General features: G+C 37.0%; 3 protein-coding genes, 1 non-coding gene and 1 pseudogene across 9 annotated transcripts; 1 reads left to right on the forward strand and 4 right to left on the reverse strand.

The window, feature by feature from the left end:
• Nucleotides 1–343: 343 nt before the first annotated feature.
• On the reverse strand, nt 344–435 carry LOC137727196 (small nucleolar RNA snoR116). Its single transcript, XR_011067766.1, has one exon. It is a non-coding gene; the product is annotated as a small nucleolar RNA snoR116 (small nucleolar RNA).
• A 1,048-nt stretch (nt 436–1,483) lies between these two features.
• LOC137726156 (uncharacterized) lies at nt 1,484–4,272 on the reverse strand. 2 transcript variants are annotated; one of them, XM_068465035.1, is made up of 5 exons: nt 4,112–4,272; nt 2,956–3,229; nt 2,492–2,730; nt 2,149–2,367; nt 1,484–2,038 (listed from the first exon to the last, which is right to left on the reverse strand). In XM_068465035.1, the coding sequence occupies exons 2-5, from the start codon at nt 3,227–3,229 to the stop codon at nt 1,646–1,648; spliced, it is 1,125 nt and encodes a 374-aa protein (XP_068321136.1). In that variant the 5' UTR covers nt 4,112–4,272; the 3' UTR covers nt 1,484–1,645. The 2 variants fall into 2 exon arrangements, with proteins under 2 accessions (XP_068321136.1, XP_068321135.1); XM_068465034.1 differs by lacking the exon at nt 4,112–4,272 and adding an exon at nt 3,946–4,037.
• Nucleotides 4,273–6,167: 1,895 nt separating this feature from the next.
• Nucleotides 6,168–21,528, reverse strand: LOC137726748 (metal tolerance protein 10-like; annotated as a pseudogene).
• LOC137725610 (uncharacterized) lies at nt 9,976–13,732 on the reverse strand. 2 transcript variants are annotated; one of them, XM_068464357.1, is made up of 10 exons: nt 13,600–13,732; nt 12,514–12,583; nt 12,226–12,345; nt 12,059–12,126; nt 11,500–11,608; nt 11,347–11,415; nt 11,178–11,235; nt 10,696–10,931; nt 10,554–10,605; nt 9,976–10,426 (listed from the first exon to the last, which is right to left on the reverse strand). In XM_068464357.1, the coding sequence occupies exons 2-10, from the start codon at nt 12,514–12,516 to the stop codon at nt 10,359–10,361; spliced, it is 783 nt and encodes a 260-aa protein (XP_068320458.1). In that variant the 5' UTR covers nt 12,517–12,583; nt 13,600–13,732; the 3' UTR covers nt 9,976–10,358. The 2 variants fall into 2 exon arrangements, with proteins under 2 accessions (XP_068320458.1, XP_068320459.1); XM_068464358.1 differs by having other exon boundaries at nt 12,514–12,556; nt 13,600–13,712.
• LOC137725609 (uncharacterized) lies at nt 13,868–16,764 on the forward strand. Of its 4 annotated transcripts, none has more exons than XM_068464352.1 (11): nt 13,868–14,040; nt 14,193–14,534; nt 14,609–14,692; nt 14,808–14,938; nt 15,015–15,112; nt 15,243–15,331; nt 15,430–15,538; nt 15,628–15,782; nt 15,943–16,013; nt 16,195–16,309; nt 16,443–16,764. In XM_068464352.1, exons 2-11 carry the CDS (start codon nt 14,292–14,294, stop codon nt 16,587–16,589), a joined length of 1,242 nt encoding a protein of 413 aa, XP_068320453.1. In that variant the 5' UTR covers nt 13,868–14,040; nt 14,193–14,291; the 3' UTR covers nt 16,590–16,764. The 4 variants fall into 4 exon arrangements, with proteins under 4 accessions (XP_068320453.1, XP_068320456.1, XP_068320457.1 ...); XM_068464355.1 differs by having other exon boundaries at nt 14,200–14,534; XM_068464356.1 differs by having other exon boundaries at nt 14,213–14,534.
• Nucleotides 21,529–21,934: the final 406 nt, after the last annotated feature.

Here is a 21,934-nt window from a genome sequence, read left to right on the forward strand (position 1 = left end):
TCTGTGGGCAACGTACAGCACTGAAAGCCCTACTGCATTTAGAACATCAGAGACTCTAATTTGTTGCCTTTCCAAACCCCAATTATTTTCGAATGTAGGAACATCTGAATGCATAAACCCTTTTGAAAGTTAAGGGGAAATGCCAGAATCTCAGTTCCCAGCTTCTTATCGGCAACGTACAGCACTAATTACGCTATCGAAACAAGCGAATCAGAGACTCTAATTTGTTGCCTTTTTCAATCACCAAATCCAACCAATTTCAATGCTTTTTCAATCATGCAAATTACCCAATCGAAAAAAGACTACAACTTTGCCTAAATCAACAGAAAACATGACGAAAACAAGGCTCAGCGTGTAAAGTCAAGTTGGCATCAACAAGCCCAAAATCCAGAGCTCTCAAAGTTTGATGGTATACAGATTTAATCATCACTGCCTCTCTTTCGAAAACCCAACATCTACAAATTAAAATACTTTTCAAGAACAAATTAAAAGGGTAGGAGGGCTCAGAGGCTAGTGATTCAAATATCAAAGATACCAAAATATCTCAGATGGTGCGAACAATACAATATTACCGGGTAATTCCACCACCAGAAAAAAACAGTGGGTTGAAGGAGGAAGGAGGAGGGGCTGACTGCATACTGAGATGGTTGATGTGAGGTTCCGGAGGTGGGTTTAAATAGTAGAGACAATAACCAATCGAAACCCTAGTTGTGTAAAGTTACTATGATGCCCTTCGTTGAGATGGGCTTTGTTTGTTGTGAAACCCGAATTGAGAAAATGGAGGCCCAAATTGTTTTCAAGGCAACTTGGGATACGAAGGTATAGAAATTGACTGCATATGCTTTTTCCCGAGCGAACGGTTGAGATTGCTGCTATCTAGTTTTGCTGTTCCTTTTTGCCCTTTCGTGCGCAGGAGAGCAAAGCTCTATGAAGGTTCATACCTAAGACTGCTACAACCTAGTTTTGCTATTCCTTTGGAAACGAGTGCTTTTAGCCTACTCGTGATAGAAAGAACAATACAAGAAAGTCAATTTAAATCTAGTACAAATATGAACTTGTTATTGGTTTAGTGATATTCAGCTTAAAATTTTTGTTAAATATTTTCGTCGTACTTAAGAGGTTTTGCGTAATTAGTGTTTCAAAATCCCCCTACATACGGACTAAATGCGCCACCATTAGTTCAAATAATAGTTTGTGCGACGAACAAGTAAAAAAGGGTCACCTAAAAATTAGCCTAACGGAAACTGCATCATGCGCAAACTGTCTTGCAAAGGCCGTGAAAGCAGGGTTTGCGTGACGAAGGTGTAACCTGCATCCCGCAAAAGTTTTCGCATGATGCATCTTGCTCTTATTGTCACGCAAAGAAGAGTGCACAACACATGTATTGTTGTCATTGCGCAAACCCTTTTTAATTTTTTTTGACAAAAGATTTTTTATTTTATTTTTTATAAATATTTTAATTAAATTATAAATAATAATTAATAAACCAAGAAAAAACATTTAATTATAAAATATATGAAAATGTACATACAAGCTATTCGAACAGAAAAGAAAAAAAAACTACAAGTAGTTGTCTGGGTTTAATGCATCAGGCTGCTGGGTATCGACTAGGAGAAATGACTAGAAGGTCGAAGGTGGAGCAAGATCAGTTGCTGGCATCGAGATTTGGAGGCTGAACATTTATAAGGCCCATAAGGGCTATAGTCTGGGCTTTCAAGGCATCCCAGGTTGCTTTCAAGGCATCCCAATCTGCTTTCAGGGCATCCCAATCTGCTTTATGGGCCTCCCAGGTTGCTTTATGGGCCGCAATATTATCTTTTAGGATTTTCACTTCCTCCGTCAGGTCAATAATCTGTCCTGTGGTCGATTTAGAAGAGGAGACACTCGTCTCACGAACCTGCACCTTCCCCATACCCCGAACAACCTTGCCATGACGACAACCGAGCTTCTGATCCACCCTATACGAGAAGGGCATCGAACCAAAATGGTGGAGAAGTGTCTCTGTCTCCCAAGCTTTCTTGCCAACAACAGATCTCTTCTGTTAAACACACAATATACATGTTAGTGCAACTATTTGAAAGAAATTATTAAAAAAGCTTAAAATTAATAAAACATTAATAAATTATTATTAAAATATTATGTACATACCACAAATTTTGTATCCGTAAAATGTTTGCAGAGCCACTCCCAATCTTCCGATCGCTCCAACAACTCAATTGGGCAACCCTCTAGGCGAGCAATCTCTGGATCATCCCATTTCTTAAAATGCGCATGGAGTTCGCACTTCCAATGTTTGTATTGGGTTGCTAAGTTCTCCTCTAAGTAGGCGGTGGCCTCCAGGGGTATGTCCTCAAGATTATAATTGACCTACAAATATAAAAATGGTAAAATAATAGTAAGAAATTTAATAATATTAAGATAATATACTTTGGTTTATAATATTTGTAAACAAAATTAAAAAATGATAACGGCTATAAATTAATATATTAACCAACAACTCATGCCGCAAAAGTTTCTTTGTCCTCTCGGGAATTTCTGCCCAAGACTCCCACTGCATAGGACAATGCCACCGAATAAAAAAACCACAACTGTTAGCGATGTTACTATGCTGCTGTGAGGTAGCCGCTCCACGATGTCGCGAGTCATACGCAATCTTGATCAATTCGTTGGATAGACGTACTGTGTGTGTCAGCTTCAACATTTGATTAGGTCCCCTGGATTTTTTTTTAGCTGCCCAAAAAAACTTAAATGGTGAAAACCCTAATCTTAATTTCTACAGAAAATTCGACAAAACCTCCCCTACTAGTATAGCATTCCCAAAACCTGAACAGTAAAATGATAGTAATTCACACTCACAACACAAATTCACAATCCAGCAAATTTTCACAATCATAAAAAATAATAGTTTTAAAATGAAAAAAAATACAACAAAGTGAGAATTAGAAAAAAAACTACCTGGCTGGGAGCCCCCACCCTCGACTGTGGATGTCGAGGAAGTGTGATCAAAAGGCTCTGGATGGCGGCGACGCCGATAGGGGCTCTGTGCATTGAGCGGCTGAACTGACACTGACGACGTCGATGATGCAGGCACCTGAGACGACTTAGGAGTAGCCTCAATAATGGGTGTAGGCTCCCCAATCAATGGAGCACTCACGACTGAAGCAGTAGGTGCTGAAAATGCGGGAGGCGCATTGGCCACACCCCGACGACGAGTGATCAACTGCGACATCTATACAATATTTTAACCATAAAAATATAACATTAGAAATTAATCATTTCTTGCATTTGAAACTAATCAATTAGCAGCCAAAGTGATGTTTTGGTTTTCTCTTGATTAGAATCAAACAATCAAACACTATTTTTCAATTTCAGCTAAACTGAAATTTCAATCTATAATTCTCATCAAGCACAACGTTCCGCAATGTAACAAACACAGAACACCTTGCTGATCTTTCACAATGGGGAGAGGGATCAGTTGGGGGCTGAGGGTGGGGATGATGTTATTTTCTCTCTGCTAAAGCGACATTATCCACTAGTGATCAATGAGAGCAATCTTTTACAACAAATTGCAGGTAACACAACAATCTTGATCATAGGCAGTCCACATCTGTCCCATGATTGACCATGTGGACCTACGATCGAATATAAACATTGGAAAAGTCATCAAATTTACATGATACAGGTAGCACTCCAAGCTTCAGGAAGCTAACACATATTCAACATTCTTTACCATAAAAGATTAGACAGATAAATTGTCTTTAAAAGAAATAATTCAGTAATTGTATGCAGGATGACAACATACATATGCTATTACGAAACAAACCCAAAATCCAAAAAGGTAGAAATCCCTAAAATCCCCAAATCATGCGAATCAGCAATTCATTCAACCCACGTCGATTGACATAAAAATCTCAAAAATTAAGACAAACCCAATTCATATCTCACCAAATCAAGCCTGCCCATGTCCACAACAAAACAAATAATCCATTTGAGACCCAAAAGAAAGTTACTCTCGCGGTAAAATCAAGAACAAGAATACCAAATTACCAATCGGTCATGTAAGGTGAAAAGAATGAATGGAGGAAGAAACAGAGGAGGGTAGAGAGAGTACCAGGAAGAGATCGAGGAGAATGTGGTCAGGGAGAGGAGAGAGATCGGATATACTGGGCAACTCCCACCTTAACTGGAGTGGTCTCTGAAGGGAAGAATGAGAACACCCAGCCTAGGGTTACTCAAAACAAAAAGCGCCCATCTTTTCCAATCGAATTTAAAAAAAAAAAACAAACCATCCATTATGTGGTCGCGAAAGATGTATTTAAAAAAAAAAATTTATTATATATATAAAATAAATAAAATTTAAAGCTACTTAATAAATATATATATCATTCAATTTAACAGGTTTACATTAATCATCATCCGAACTACAACTTAACGATTACTTTAACTCCGATTTTGATAATTTTTTTACAGCTACACTCTTTGACCCTTTATGAATACAATAAATGAATTCGATCTTCACTTTAGAATATTTACTAGTGGATACCACAAAAACTTATGTTATACTTAATGAAAATATAAAATAAACTGTTAAGTGTTAGTGAATATATCATTTTGATGGGATACGCATTCTATGAAACTAGTTTCAACGATCCAACCTCAAACTTGTTTGTATATACTTCGTGATCGCATATGCCAAAAATCGCAGAAAACAAACATTAGATATCAAGTAATATGACAAAACTTTTCGACAATTATAAACCAAAAATCACAATTTAATGGTTACTTTAACTCCAATTTTGATGATTTTTTACAGCTACATTCCTGGACCCTATATGAATACAATGAATGATTTTGATCTTCAATTTAAAATATTTACATTAGTGGATACCACAAAATCTTATGTTATACTTAATGAAAGTATAAAGAAACTCTTAAGTATTAGTGAATCTATCGTTTTGATGGGATATGCTTTCTACGAAACTAGTTTCAAAGATCCAACCTTCAAACCTGTTTATATATACTTCAAGATCGCACACACCAAAAATCGCAAAAAAAAAAATTCAGAGATCAAGTGATGGGACACAACTTTTCGATGGTTATAAACAAAAAAACACAATTTAACGGTTATTTTAACTCCGATTTTGATAATTTTTTACAACTATACTCCTTAATACTATATGAATATAATGAACAAATTCGATCGTCAATTTAAAATATTTACACAAGTGGACCACAAAATCTTATGTTATACTTAACGAAAGTATAACATAGACTCTAAATGTTTGTTGAATCTATTGTTTTGATAGCGTCGCACATACTGTTTGGTGCGAAACATTACCATGTTTTTTTTCTAGAAAATTGCGCAACAGACTAATCATGTCGCGCAAAGGCTCTTTGAGCAACAGAGAATTATAACATCACGCACAGGGTGTTTGCGTGACACATTTGTCTATCGCGCAAAAACATTTTGTGCAACACAATTTTCCCATCACACAAAAACCCTTTGTGTGACGCATTGGTTGCTTCGTCGCTCAAAAACCCTTTGCGCAATGCATTTAGTTTGTCACACAATTTTCTGGCGCCAAACCAAAATTTTATCGCTTTTTTTCCGAGCATTGCGCAACGCATGTGTACCTTCGTCGAGCTAAAACATTTTGCGCGACGGAAAGCTTCGTCCCCTAATGGACCGTTGCACAAAACATCATTGCGTGATGCTTCTTTGTCAATGTCGTGCGAAACGTTTTTGTGCGACATAATATGATTCGTCGCGCAATTTTCCATCGCGCAAGTGTGTTTTTGTATTAATGTTTGTACGTGACTTGATACATTAATTGACCCCTTATGTTTCGATCTCATGTTCCAAGGCTCTTAGACATGAAAGTGCTCTGAGTTTTTGCTTTGTCTGCAGTAGCAGATGAGTTGCTTGATTGACAAGCAATGTAGACTGTAGAGGTTGAATGAGCTATTCCAATTGTGGGAAGGAATCAAGTTTTCCCTCTTCATGTGGTGTCTGCAATGGAATGTGTTAAAATACGTGCGTGCAACTTTTATAAGACATTTGGGAAGAGCTCAGAATCATAGTTGGTGTGTGTATTAGTGTTTGCTTCGTCGAATAATGTAATTGACACCAAGAAATGAGCAAATACTCACAATTGAGGAAGAAAAAGCCACAGTAAAGGTAATTCCATAAAGTTCTATAAACATTTGTACTACAAGCAAAGAGATTACAAAATGAATGCACAACCAGCCACTTAATTAAAAAACTTTGTTCTGTGAAAAAAACATAGCTCTGCAAGTTACTACCATCTTCACCATCACCGTCATCGTGATCATACACTGTTCTTGTGTTCCGGCCTGTGAGTGAACTCAAAATCTATATGCACAAAAGCCCGTTCGACTTCTGGGAGTTGCTCAAGCTTCTCTTGGAGTGTCTCAGCAATGTTATGCCCTTTGTTCAGAAGCAAGTTTTCTGGCAAGACTATGTCAACCTCCACAAAGTAATGAGAACCAAATGTGTACGCCCTCACTGTGTCAATGCGCTTGATCTCTTCGTGGTGGTTCCATATCAAGTATGTCAACTTCGCTAAAAATTCGGGTGGGGCTGTTCGTCCAATTAGCGCATGTACATTTTCCAAGACTGTCTTTGCCCATGTATTAATCGTGTATAGTGCTATCTGTATAATGTGTTTGAGAATGAAGTTAAAATTAATGAACAAACATAGTAAGTACAGTAGATCAGCGGAAGCGAAATTGGTAAATGAAGAACTTATTATAATAGCACCAGTAGGATCAATCCACCAGAAGAACCAAACAGCTAGGACTGCTGCTGCTAAACCAACTGAATTAGTAATGACATCGAAAAAATGGTCTTGTGCATAAGCCCCGTACAATTTCATTTTTAAATCTACGACAGTAGACCATGAGCACAAACTTCACCACCGTGACTGAGACCATGATGCCGATCATCCACTTCTCTTGCATACTATTCATTTTTTCAGGTGGTGACTGCAACAAAAAGATACAAGGGATACAGCAAGAACATTAATTACAAAACAAGCTAAATTAAGTTCTACACAATAACCAAAATTTTACAACAAACAGTTGCATATATGACCATGAACTCCGTTCATTTGATGAAGAAAAACGACCTAGTGATATCAAAATAGACCTCTGTTGTTTGTGATTTATGAACTACAGTTTTAACAGAGTCTGAAACCTGGCCAGATTCCTTCCTAGTCCAACTTTAAAGAGGGAGTGTGAAGAAAAATATAAAAAAGGTGTCACCTACCTTTGACGCGAGTTGTCGACCAGACTCGAGCAATATTTGCAGTCCAAGAGTAGCCATAACAGATGCAAAGACAATGATACCCTGCATGATCAACCACAATTGAAGATTTACACAAAAAAAAGCAAAAAAAAGAACAGAACAAATCAAGAACACAGCAAATATGCAGCTCCAATTCATCCAATTGTTGTAGAAACAAAGACCCAACTATTTTCAGAATTGCCACGGTTACCAAGTTTGATAACTTACCACTGGCTGCATACGCTTCTTCCCAATAGGATAGCGAAACTGGTTGGGATTTTTCATGGCATTAGCAGTGAACCACAAAATAAAGCCGGATAAGAGATCCAAGAGGGAATCCAAGGTAGAGGCGATAACTGACAATGATCTGCTCGTAATTGAAGCATAAACTTTTGCAGCAAAAAGCACCAAATTAACTACGTTTGATGCATGAACTGCCATCCGCTCACTCTTCGCCAGCTGCTTCATTTGATCCTGAATTCAAAAAACTGAATTTTAATCGAGAAACTGGACATTCCAAGAAATGCATGCTTTGAGAAACAACGACAGCTCCTTAACCAGGTTCATGCGCGTAATTATGTGATGTAGAGTAAATAAAAAACAATGATAACAAACTGCTAAAACTAGGCTGCTTCTGCACCCTCTTAAACATATGTTTTAACAAAGATAATTAACACCAAACCACCAAATAGCCCATGAACGAAGTGGTTTTTGCTAATAACTCCCAAGATTCAATCTTTGCTTGATACAATCAAGATTACTAACAATGCATGCAATTCAAACACAAAGACCAAAACGGGTCATGAAGTAAACGACGAACAGAATCCTTACTGGGCGCGCAGAGGCGACCGAGAGCGAATCGACGGCGTCAACTGTCATCGTCGTCACCAGTAGTACTGCTCTGCTGGGGAAGCCGGAATTCCTTAACATCGAGCCTCCACGAGCCGTCGTCTTCTGACACCAGAAGTGTGTCACTTCGGCCTCCAGAAGTGGCCGAACTAATCTCCATCCTTGGACGAAACGTATGTTTGCTTAGTGTTGGTGTGAGCGAATGAATGTGAGTTCGTTGTGATACTATTTATACGTGAACTATATGAGTTTGTTTAGAAATCCTTTTAAAATTAAAATAATAGTTCAAAAAGGTATTAGGTTCATCAGCATCTGCTTTTTTCTATTAATTTTTTTTATTAAATTACAATAAATATTATCCCTTATTTTTAGATTATTTTTTTCTCAATTTTAGGATTACGTAAAATAATTCTATATTGTTTCTTCTTTTTCCCTCCTCCTGATTTGTTTCGCAATTTTTTCTTGTACCTCTATGACATATTAACGTGTTGACTAAATTATGTTGTAGATTATATATATATATATATATATATATATATATATCAGCATATATACTAGTATGAATTTATAAAAAGGAACTTTAACGAAAAGCTCCGGTACTGTTTACTTTAACGAAAAATCATATTTTTACACTAAAAAGTCAATCATGGTACTATTCACTTTACTATTTATTTTGTCCTTATCGTTAAAACTCAAAGTTTTCAAGTCATTTTCATTAGTTTTCCTATTTATAAATGTATGGAAGAATTTTTTTATTTATTTATTTTTAAATAAAAAGGGGACAACGGGTGGCAAACCACAGTTATCCACCCCTTTCGGGCCACAAGTCTAGCTTTCACACCAGCAGCAGGTTTCGAGACCTCGGGTTTTTAATTTGAAGGAAGCTTCGCAATTCGTCATTTACCACTAGGCCACCAGCTCATGGTTAAGAATAAATTTTTTTGAACTATTTCATGAATGATAGGTAGGTTAAATTTTTTGTATTTTCCATATATATATATATTAAAGAAAAATAAAAGAGTTATTCTATTATTATGGTTGAAATCAAATATTTGAGCTTAATTAGTCAAAATTCCCACAAACGGCAAATATGGAAATCCGCGACAAACCAAGACGTATATTACCTTCAGTTGTAGTACTCTTCATCACCAACTCGAAACGAAAACGGAATTGAATTCCAAATTTTGGTTTGGAAACTACGGATTTTTCTTCCTTATTTCCAAGCATAAAGAGGATCTAGACTCCCTAATTCATTGCAATTGTATAAACGTGAACTAACATATCTTTTTCTTTTTCTTTTTCTTTTTTCTTTTTCATAAAATACGAGCCCTTACTCTAATAATACGAAAAATATTATATCTTGGGGTTACACATACATATCATTAGCTTTGTACATACTAAAATTAGAATTAGCTTGGTACACACCAAATAAAAAATTACATAACCTATCACAATTAGTCTTTAGTAACAAACTAAAATACTAATACGTTCCCATATGATCTACATTGGATATGTGGTGCTGTTGAGTTGCGCATAATTTAGTGCTGGTTATTAATATTATTATTAAAGGAAGAGAGAGAATTTGAAAATATTACAATTATTTAGAAGAGGAAAGAGTTTGGAATCAAAGACACTAGTGAAAACGGAACACCCCATCCAATATGATTTCAGTTGTACATGATTTTAGTTTTAGTTTATCATCTATAAAGTTGTGAAATTCAGAATGAAAACCCCACTCCAAGCTAAATATGTCAATAAGAGTGAAAATTTGAAAGTTCAAATTGTGCTACCAAAGATCAATCGAATTGAATGTTTGAATGTTCATCTTAACTAAAGATCAATCACTTGCATTAGTCATAATTAAGATTTAATTTGGTGCGAGCATTATGTTAAACAAAAAATCTAAATGGGAAAACAAAATTTATAGACTAATCAATACAAATTGTGCTACCAAGAAATGACCATGTCAGGAGGAAAAATTTCTCGGTTTATACTAATTTGGAAATAAACAACCATTCTCAATCAGCCACAATATGCACTAACACTCCAAAGTTTTGAGATCCACTAAACGATACAGCGTCAGTTTATAACCATATAGTTTTTCGTCTCAAACATTAGGAGTGAGCGTTTTGGCTAGAACATGTACCAGATGCAAGGCCAGAAGTCGACTCCACAATTCAGTGATGTTCATCAAGTGATCCTCTTAAACGAGCAGAACTGCATTAACACACCCGTCGTTCTCTGGATTATTTGTCACCTGAGCATACTTCCCTGCATCAACCATAAAGAACAGATAAATGCAGCAACATAAGTCAGAATCTAAACCATCCAACTTTAAAAGAGTGTGATGGCAAAGCTATATGAGATGGCATCAGCTAAAACGCCAACCGGAACTCACCCCATACAACTTTCCCGGCAGGTGTGACTAGACCTAGCTCACTGACATTCACCTGATATCCACAAAACAATCAGATAGCGCAAAACACCAAGGGGATTGGCATGATAAATGGTCATAAATCATCACATAACTAAATATGTACCTCAATGATGGTTCCCTTGGTCAAGACACCAAGAGATGTATACATTTGACCGTTTGGATTCTTCTTCACGCCAATGATCTCAAGGTTAAAAGTGGCTTTAAGTTCAGGATGTGTCACATGAGATTTGGTGAATCGTAACCCACTGGGACGAATAAATCGCTCATACTTGGGAGGTTTTCTTGTGAAACCAGGTCCCACAAATGTGGCTTTTGTGACCATCCTCTTCCATTGCTTGGCTACAATAAAGAATCGAGTAAATAAGCAACCAGGGACTAAGTAATACATTCACATGAAAATACTGGCATCAGTTTCAATTATCCTCAATGTCCCATTATACAAGCTTTAGCAAGAACACATCAGAATCGAGAAATCTTTTTCGGATGGAAATCCAAATCATAAACGAAAAATTTAGAGAATAAATCAACCAACAGAACACTTCGATTGCTATGACAGTAGAGAGGGAGAATTTGTAGATTACTTACTCTTGCGTTTTCCAGATCTAAGAATTTTGAACATCTCATCTTCAGCCACAGGCCTTACCTAGAGAGGATATAAAACAGTCCAAAAATTATATTAGTGATTAGCATACAACAAAAACTGATTCACACAGAAAAATGGAGACAACGAGAACAGCGTGGCATATGCTCTTACCTTAGGCAGGGGGACTTCCCATTTCCCCGCTTTCTCCTTCCGCTTTTGCTTAATGGTGTTGTTCAAAATCTATTTCCAGCATAACCTCAGATAAGAAACATGGACAAAATCTTCCTTTAAAAAAATTATCATTAATAACTGGAAATCCCATACTTTCGCACGTGTTGTAGTGTCACGATCCAGCAGATATGCTGGAATAGAGCCTTCATGAACATCATCATCCACCTTGCGCCTAGTTGATGACTCCTCATGCATCATCAACCTGTGGGCATTCACAAAACAAAAATTTTATTTTACGTATATATAAATCGTCAGTAGCATGAACACACAGAAGATGCAATGAAGTATCGACATAAAAACAAATACCTCTAATGGCCCCTAAACAATATAAAAATGCACAAATAAGTAGAGTGAAGCCTATGCAATTTAAATATAATTGTAACTATGTCTCTGTGCATATATAACACCAAATTGATAGTCATGACGAGTGCTATATGAAACTAAAAGTTAAAACGCATCAAATGAATGTAGTTTAGGTGCCGAGAGGTACATATTAACAGTCTATTCTACAGGGAAAAGGACAATCATATTAATGCATCTTAATATGATTGGCTAGATGAAAAGCTAGTACGTAATAAGATATCATTGGTAAGAAACCTAATTCATATAACACAACAATTAATCAGATTAAATGCTAGGTAAGAGAACTCACGTTTTCTTCATGAGAGCCTTTTCAGCATAGCGCTTCTTAGCGAACATCTTACCCTTGATACCCAGAGCCTGTTCCAATGCAAACATTCCAAAGAAACAAAATAAGCTTAAGATTCCAATTTGATTTTCACTTTCCAAGAAAAACAGAAGAAAAGGATTGGAATTAACCTTCTGAGCAATTTCAGAACGCTTATGAACAAGACGAGCCTCCTTCTTGCGCTTTCGCTCAAAGTGGTCAGGTCGGTACCCATACCGCTTCCTGTGGAGGTCTATGTAATCTCCCTGCGGCTGAATTTCACAAAAAAAAACATTGGCATACAATATTAAATGCGTCCTAAACATTATGAAAGCTTGAATTTCACAAACATGAAGGACATACAATATTAAATGCATCCTAACCAATAAGATAGCTTAAGGAAAAAAAAAGAAAAAAGCAAAGAGAGATGAAGAACAAACCATAGCTACTGAGAATTTGTCGCTTTCGGTTTGTTGTCAGAAACTGTCACACAGAGAGGTCAAAACGAATCTATAAAACCATTAATCACAAAAATAAATTTAATTGAAACTAAAATGGTTAACTATCAGGGGAAAAAAATGAATAACCATTTAACGGTAACAAAGAGAATTTTCCTTGACTTGGGTTACTTCCTATCGTGTGATTTCATCCGATAACAACAATGTTCAGAACAAAATTTCAGTCATTTAAATTCTCAAACTTGTTGAGGGCAAGAAAGACAAGAGGAAGGATAGGCTGAGAGGAGGAGGTGCAGCTGTGAGAGAGCTGATGAGGAGGACGAGAGTTTGAGAGGGGATCTGTGAGTTATCCAAGGCTAGGGTTTCTAACATGTGGGTTAAATGTTTAAGATTAAGTGACTCTATCCCCGGAATCCATATCATAAATAGCATCCTTTTTTTGCAATACTGCATAGCATACCCTAAAAACTCATTACCATATGCCCTGTATCACCCTTTTTTCTCTTTATTATAGAAACCTAAATCAGAGAGCTTCTCCAACTCCCTCTCCGTCCTTCATCTCACACGAACCCTAGCCCCAAAATATATACAGTAAATTCAAACAGTTCAATCTACATAACTAATTTAGCCCGACTTTTTTGTGTCGAATCTAAAAAATGGTAGTTGTGCAGCTTGTGCTTATATAATCATCCCCTATGCACAGAATTCCAGTAACATGCTTAACGAAACGCCGGATAAATTACAGCTCCAAAACATCAAATAAACCACAAATATCAAGACTCGAGCTTTACTTCACCCTCAAAACTGAAATTTTATCTTTCACATAAATTAGAAAATCAAATTTACTCTTTCACTTCACCCATGCTTAACCAGAATACGCAATCACATACTCAAACAATTTAACCCCTTTTATTTCACTTCGTTCGCTTAATACAAATTCAAATTCGCCCACCATAGCAGGCCTCCATAGCCACCAAGAAAATAGTTTAACAGTAAATAAAAAATAAAATATAAATTCAAGAAAAAAATATTGGATTACAAACAGCCATCCATGTGCAAAGTTCGTACCTGTGAGTTTGAGTAAGCCCTAGGGCCTAGGAAGAATACAGACCGAGGAGCCGAAGAGCCGGCGATGTTGGTGAGAGCGAGGAAAGACACAGGCGGTGAACTAAAAAGGGAAGTGTTCGGGGGTTTAGGGTATAGCTTATTAGAAGAACCAATCAGAAGAAGCCATGTGTTTATTAAGAGAGAGAAAATTGAGAAAATAAAAAAACTCAACGGCCCATAATCCCCATTATCCGGCCCATCTCACCCGCCCTAAACCCAGCTTAACCCCTTTCTTCTTCTCTTCTTCTCCAACCTTCACAAAGCATCACCAGGCATATACCCAGCTCACCCGCCGTAAACCCAGCGCACACTTCACAAAGCATCACCAGCTGCGCCACAAGCCGCCGTCTACGCCCCTTCTCTTTTCCCTCCAATTCCGCGCTTGACCTGCGATTATTTCAGGTAATTTTTCTCTACACTCTATTTAAAATTTCAGGGGTTATCGATTAATTGAGTAGTTGTGCTACGATTTGTATCAGTTTGTGATTTTTATTGACTTATTAGATTAATTCATGTTTGTTCTGATTAGAAGGCTTGATTTTTTTACTGGTTAGCTTGAAGCTTGAAGCTTTAGTTCTTCAGGTACCTTCGTGTTTTCGTTAAGGTATATTCAGATTTGAGAGTGAAGAACAAACCCTAAATTACTAAAGGAAATGGCTGGTACTCTGAAAGGTGATGGTACGGAAGAGTTTAAGGGTCTTAGGATCACATCACTGGACGACGATAGTGACCAAGAAGAAGAACAGAAGGAGCAAGATATTGTTATGGATGACGATGACGAAGAAGAAGAAGATGAAGAAGCAAGAAATTCGGTGATTTTGGGTTTTGTGAAAAAACCCAAGAGAGCCCGGTCTCTTCTTCGTCATTTCTTTCCTTCCAAGGCTGGAGGAGTTCCTGTATGCTGTTGAACCCTTCAATTTCTATTTACATACAAGTCGGACTTTTCTGATGTTTTCTCTTTGTCATATAGGCTTGGCTGGATCCAGAAAATTTGCCATCGGGGAGATCGTGTTTTTGCGACATATGCGGCGAACCTTTGCAATTTGTGCTTCAGGTGAGGGATGATTGAATTTCATTGAACAAATTATATCTTTATTATGCCCTTTTCAAGTTATAAACTTTGACAATTAGGTTGTGGTAATTGGTCTTTGTGTTTATTGGGCGACTAGGTATATGCTCCGGAGGAGAAGGAATCTGCTTTTCATCGAACATTGTTTGTCTTTATGTGTACGTCAATGGTGTGTCTTCGCCGTGACCAACACGAGCAATGGAAATGCCAGCGGGACAAGCCCTCTAGAAGGTATTGTTCTCGCTCTCATGTCTATACCGAAGGATTTGTAGTTTGTGTTTCTGATTATGTGATGTTTTTTTTATAGCGTGAAGGTTTTTCGTTGCCAATTACCCCGCGATAATCCTTTCTACTCAAGTGAGCCTCCAAAGAAGGATAGTACGGACGACCCTCTTAAGGCTGGAGGTAGCATCTTGTTTCACTTAGCATTTACTGAACGATATTTATGCTCCTTCAGTAATGCAGTTTGATGTTTTTTACATGTTCTGCCAATTTAAGGGACCTTTTGATGATCTTTGCCCTTTGATTGTTATAGCTGCACTCTGTAGTTGGTGTGGTACCTGGAAGGGGAGTAAACGCTGTACTGGTTGCAGAAAAGCACTTTATTGCTCAGAGAAACATTGGGTAATTGGATTTTTTGGGTTTCTGCGGCATTTTTTTTTCACTTTCAAATAGCAACAGCTATCCCTAAAGTGCACCCAATATTTTTCCGTGGTTTGTAGATCAAGCATTCTCGGTCTGGTCATGAACATGATTGTCAACGATTGAGGATTCAGCTGGGTGACAGTAGCTCTGCTAACAGTGAATCCACTTCTACTGTAATTCCAAAAGGCAAGTACATAGTTTAATTTTCTTGGAAGGCTTTTTGGGTCTGTCCATTCAAGATCTTAATAATCTTCTTTTTTTTCATTTGTGAACAGTTGCAAGCAATAATTTATGGCCAGAATACAAAATTATACAGGAGCCTGAAAGTTCGTATGACATGGAAATGCCTAATGATGATGTGGGCACTAATTCTTTGATCTCTAGTAACCAGATGGATGACGGCCTAATGTCAATAGCAGACAATTTTACGGTATTAATTCTTGTTCTCTCATAATCAACATTTATATTGTCCTTCTTTTGGTAGAAATGGTAGTTGTGATCTGTACTCTTCTCCCCCCATTTTTTTCTCTAATAAGAGAAAACTAGTTTTTAGCTACTTAAACTCTTACATGTTTATACCTCTGTAAAAGGGTGATGGTGACAGAAAGAGCTGGGCTTCGTTCCATGTGCGCATAGCCCTTGCCCCTGAACAAGTACTAAGGTGATTTATATTTTCGATAAATCGTGCAAAATATGGATGTGATTTGATGCTGAATGTCACGTTAAAGTTTTTGGAACTTGTTGCATTCCTTCGCTTTCATTGATCATAACCACTATTTCCTCCGCCCTATTTTACTTTACAATTAATTGATCAGTTTCAATCTTTTTTCCCCAAATAACAGGTACTGTAGGAGTCCGGGTGCTAATCCCTTATGGCCCGTGTCAAGTGGCCGGCCATCCACGGCTGATATTCCTAAATGCAGTTATTGTAGTGGCCCAATGTGTTTTGAATTTCAGGTACCAGATTAACAATTGTTCGTTTTGATTGAAGCCCGATTCCGAGTTTTTGCATTTCAGTTTCTTTTACTACGACGATTGCCCTCATCTTGCTAGCAAATTTTTTTACCTTGTGCATTTTTGTTGGCTTCAGATTATGCCTCAGTTGCTATTTTACTTTAACGTGAAGAATGACGGGGACTCGCTTGATTGGGCTACGATCGCTGTGTATACATGTGAAGCCTCCTGTGATGCAAGTGTGGTTTACAAAGAAGAATTCGCTTGGGTTCAACTTTCTTAGCCATTTGCTCTTTTGCCAGATGCTTTGTACCCTTTAGATATGAGATCAAGTCTTGCTAATATTAGTCTTGAATCAAGTTGTTTAGTTTTCTTATTGATCGGAACGATAAGATTTTGATTGTCAGAAGTTTTCCCATTTTTCTTATTGGAATGATGTGATCATGGTGTTCAAACCCTGTCAACAAGGACGGGCTGTCGCTGGTCGCTGGTCGCTGGTCGCTGGTTTTTCAAGTTTTCAGTTTTAATAGTTTGAGAAGTGGAAGAGATATGAAGACGACTTTATTACCGTTTTCTCTAGGTTTTCATCTCTAAGTGAGAAGTCATAGATTTGACTCTTCTAATTGGCAAGTTTCAATACCAAATTAAACAGCCTTGTGGTCCCTAAACAGAATCACTCGCTACAAATTCATACTCGGTCTTCATTTTACCAGAGGATGTACTGAATTCAAATCTCATAAACAACAAAGTATTGGAACGGATTGTTGTTTGCATATTTCAATAAGCTTTAACCATTGGAATTTATAGCCCATCTTATAGGGTTTCTATGTTTAATTCCTCTCAAACATTGGAATTGATTCTTTATCAAAATAAAAATAAATTAATAAATATTGTTTAAAACCTTAAACAACCCTTGTACAACAATTATAGCACCAAATTAAGAACACAACTTCTATTCCACTCTTCCTATCTGATTTCATTGGTCAAGACGGTGCTAACTTAGCATTGTTGTGCTCATGCCTGTGAGTAGTCTCACATGAACGAAAGCTCGTTCCACCTCAGGAAGGTTTTCGATCTTTTCCTGAAGCGTCTCTCCGATGTTATGTGCGTGGCTGAGAGACATATCTCCGGGCAAGACAATGTCAGCCTCCACAAAATAGTTGCAGCCAAAAGTGTATGCTCTCACCTTGTCAATGTGCTTGATCTCCCTTCATGGTTCCATATCAGGTATGTCAATTTTGCCAAGTACTCTGCTGGTGCTGTCTTCCCTATCAGTGACCACACATTTTCCATCACTGTTTTCGCCCAATTCCCTATTGTGTACAAAGCAATCTGCATCCCATTGTGTTTCGAAATTCAGTTGTGTTCATTGCCTTAAAATAGTTTAGGGTTGAGTAGTTTTTTTATCTTTGTGTTTTGGTCGGATTTTCAATTTCGGTCCATCTGTTTTCATATCGGTCAATTTGGTCTCTATGATTCAACTAGTAAACTATTTTGGCCTTTTCCGTCTGGTTTGACCGTTTGGGCGTTAATGTGCGCACGTGACATAGAGACTCACACATCAAAATAGACGGAAAAGGCCACCACCCACGTGTTTACAACAGGATCAGATACTTGGCATAATTAACAAAATTAGATGTTCATTAGTTAAGAAGCTGAAGTACTGACAATGATAGCTCCAACAGGATCAAGCCACCAGTAACCGGCCAGATTCGAACAATATTTGTAGTCCAAGAGTTGCCGGCCAGATGCAAAAACAATAATTCCCTGCAATGCATTTGAGATTTAGTGCATGAAGTTAAGTTAGAACTACATGTCCAAAAAATTAGGTTTCATATTCTCATGAACATAATCCTACAAAATCATTGATTTATTGTGCCTGATTCGATGCCATGAGATTGAATTTCTAATGTTCTCTCAAATGCTTACCACCGAAAGATCTGGCGAACATCAATATATGAAATACATCGCAGAATTTAACGGCTACATGCTCACTCAAGATGACATGCACGGGAATTCAACGGCTACACATGCTCACCCAAGATTACATGCACGGGGATTCAACGGATGAATGAGATCCACTTAAAGGCACTTTTATGCTGTACATTGATGCATGGTAGGACTATACTTACCACAGGCTGCATCCGGGCTTTACTAATCGGGTACCGATACTGATTAGGTTTTCTCATTGCATGAGAAGTGAACCAAAGAATGAAGCCTGACAAGAGGTCTAAGAGAGAATCCAAAGTTGAAGCAATTACTGCCAAAGATCTGCTCTCAAGTGACTTTTTTCCAGGAAAAGCACCAAGTTAGCCACATTAGATGCATATATTGCAATCCTTTCGTTGCCCGCAAGTTGGTTCACCTCATCCTGAAACCAAAAAATTCAATTCAGCAATTAAGAAAAAAGCTTGTGCTTAAAAGGTATCTTCTAAAGCGATCTTCTAGTAATCCACCGGTAAGGAAATTTGAACTTAGGTGCAAGGGCATAGTGCGTTGACCTAGAGTGGCGGAGCCGAAATTTTACATGAGGGCCCTCACATAAGTGTAAAAAAAAAAAAGGATAATATTTACAAGAGAGTATAATACATGTTTCGAGTTGTGAGCTAATTAAATTTTTCAGTGTCGAAATTAACCTTCTAACATCAAGTCAATAAAAAGAGTAGTTAATCAAAATAAATGACAATTAAGAGAAATTAACCTTCCAATATCAAGTCAATGAAAAATGCTAGGGAAAGCATGTTTTTAGGCCACATTTTGGAGATCACATGATGTTACGATTGATGATTGGATTTCTTCTTTAATGATTTAAAGAAATAGTTCAACCATTAACCACTATATCATCATGTGGTCTCATAATATGACATATGATCTCTCTAACATTACCACAAGTCAAATCCTGGCTCTGCTACTAGAATAAATTAGGAATTTTCGAACAATAAATGAGAAGAATGGATTGGGAATTTGGAGAACAAAATATATGAAATTTTAAAAATTTGGTTAAAAGTTAAAGAGAACATAGAGATTACAAACCTTAATATTGTTGTGGGTTGGGAATTTGAAGGAAAAAATATATGAAATTTCAAGAAGGGGAGGTGGAAAAGCTCATAGTTTATTATTTTTTCGGTTGCCAATATAAAAGAATATTTTTTTTTATAAAACTAAACTAGACTTTAAATTTTAATTTTAAAAGTTATTGATTTGTTTATAAGTAAGAATTAAATTTAGTTTTAGGATGAGTTTTGTTGGGATTGAAAAGAAAAAGAAAAAAAAAACCTCTTTTTAATTATTGATGAATAAAATTTGAGAGTTTTGTGTAACTAAAAGAAATATAATAATAAGTTTATAAAAAAAAATATAATACTAAATATTTTCAAAAGTTGAACGAGTGAGGGTAGGCCTAGGCCTAAGCTAGGCTTATAGTGCCTCAAAATCAACGACAAGCATGGGTTAAACTTCCAGGCCAAAAACCCATCTCAGAAAATGAATCTATCTCATAGAATCCTTTGAGAAGTTTATTCTGCCTCTTGTAATAATGTGCAATTTTTCTCTGCCTCTCTGTGATGGAATTAGAGAGAATTTTAATACAATTTGAGTTTAATAATATGAAAGTATTAAAAGAAGGACATAATAAGAGCTTACTTAATGACTTGATAAAAGTTCCAAGGCCAAAATAAGAATCCATGCTTCTCTCAGCTGGAAGCTTGAATTCATCCATGTTGAGTGTGAGATCCTGGAATTTTAGAAGCGTTTTTATGAACTTTGGAGTACCTACATATTTTACAATTTCTAGTTCCTTTTAAATGGGTGATAATTTTACTTGAGTTCAAAAATTATTTTGAGGTAAAAAGATGAAAGTGGACCCAATTACGAGCTCAAGGCATCTTTTGGATTAATTTTCAGAGTTCGAACGAACTTACAGTGGAACTTTAAATATAACGGATTGGAGAACATCATGTGGCAACCAAAGAATGGCTGACTTTGACACATGGCAGCAAAGAATGGCTGGTACAAATGCATGACTAAGATTTATAGCTTAGCGGCTTCACTAAAGCAGGAGGTGTAATGTTTTAAACCCTTTGTCACCTTATGTCGACACCTCTTATGCATGCAAATAGGTAGTCATCAAATATGACTAAGCTTATCAATCTCCGCCAAAACTAACCAATTGGATACTAGTGGTACCGCCCCGTTTCTCTATAAATAGGAGCTTCGCTCCATTGTTTTTGGAAATGAGGCAGCATGCAGCATGTGAGCTCTCGTAGGAGCGAGATGGAGATAACATGCATGTTAAGCCTTTGTAGAGAGAAATTATGAGAGTTTGACATGCAAGTGCATGTGAACATGTTCTGAACTTATGCTATATACATAGGTTTCGTTCTTATACATTATATATGTATACAGAGAGAGATTAGAAAAGATAAGGGTGGAAGAAATATGATTTTGGAGTGATCAAGCAACTTACTCAAGTACGTGGAGTTTAGCTATTGCAATAGTGACGTGGATTTTCGTTTTAGCTTTGGAATCGAGGTATTGGTGAGGAATATTACTTGCTTGGCTTGGAGACCAAGTAGGGGGATTCTCACTTACCCTAGTTATGAACGTTTGTGATGCTCACCCCTAATTTATTACACGACCGGTGCATCTACAAATAGACGATCTGGACTAAAGTCGGGACAAACGTTGTTTGTTATTTGTCAACTTCTTGGTCGTTCATTGACTCTTTCTACAGATTTTTATCTGTACATATATTTGATTTCCTTACCGTCTTGAAGGGATCTTTTGTAGCTAGACTCAACGTTTTGTATTTTTCAAAATCGTACTAAAGAGTTGGTTTAGTATGATAATTACCTTTAACTCTTTGGTTTTGTTGTAGATTGCGAATTTTTTTTCCTATATAAAAATTTTATCCAAATTCCGTTTCCCTTTTATTCTTCGTTTTACCAAAATGATTTCCGCTTCCGTACTACTTAAAAATAAATTATTTTATTCTCCTCAAATAGCCTTACGTTCTATTAGGAATGTAGTGCTATAGTGTTGGATTTTAACACTATAGTATTGCGTTATTAATAGAATGTGGCACTATTACGTACCCGTTTTTTGGGTGTGACATTGAGCCTCCATGACGCCTCAGTTGGCACTGTCACAGTCTATCCCGTCGCGTCCGGCGACAAGAACTCAATCCGGTAATCCAAAGAATCGGTTCGAAGATCCGTGGCCATTTTTCTCAGCAGAAAGTGTTTGCTAGGAAGGCAAAGAATGGCCACTCAATAAATAAAGAAGAAAACACAGGCATATAAACATTTAGGTCCATTAATCCAACTGAAGAAAGAATCTTAAAACTTGAAATTGTTATTTAAATCACTTGATAAAGAATGGAAAATGTCGGTCAGCTGCTCCACAAACTCTTGAAATTGATAGTTTAATTAATGGAAGTTTTCAGAGATTGGAGGATTATTTTTTAAGAGTATATTTGGCCCAGTGAAGCAAGAGGTGACTTTTGGTGCAAGGAATATGTACCAACTATAACTTAATTAGTCTATATTAAATGTGAGTGTGGAAGGAACCATACTATCATATTGGAAGAATTTGGTGTACGTGAAGAGTGCCTTTGATATGACCAAGAAT

The sequence above is a fragment of the Pyrus communis genome, chromosome 2 (assembly GCF_963583255.1).
Source record: "Pyrus communis chromosome 2, drPyrComm1.1, whole genome shotgun sequence".
Lineage (NCBI taxonomy): Eukaryota > Viridiplantae > Streptophyta > Magnoliopsida > Rosales > Rosaceae > Pyrus > Pyrus communis.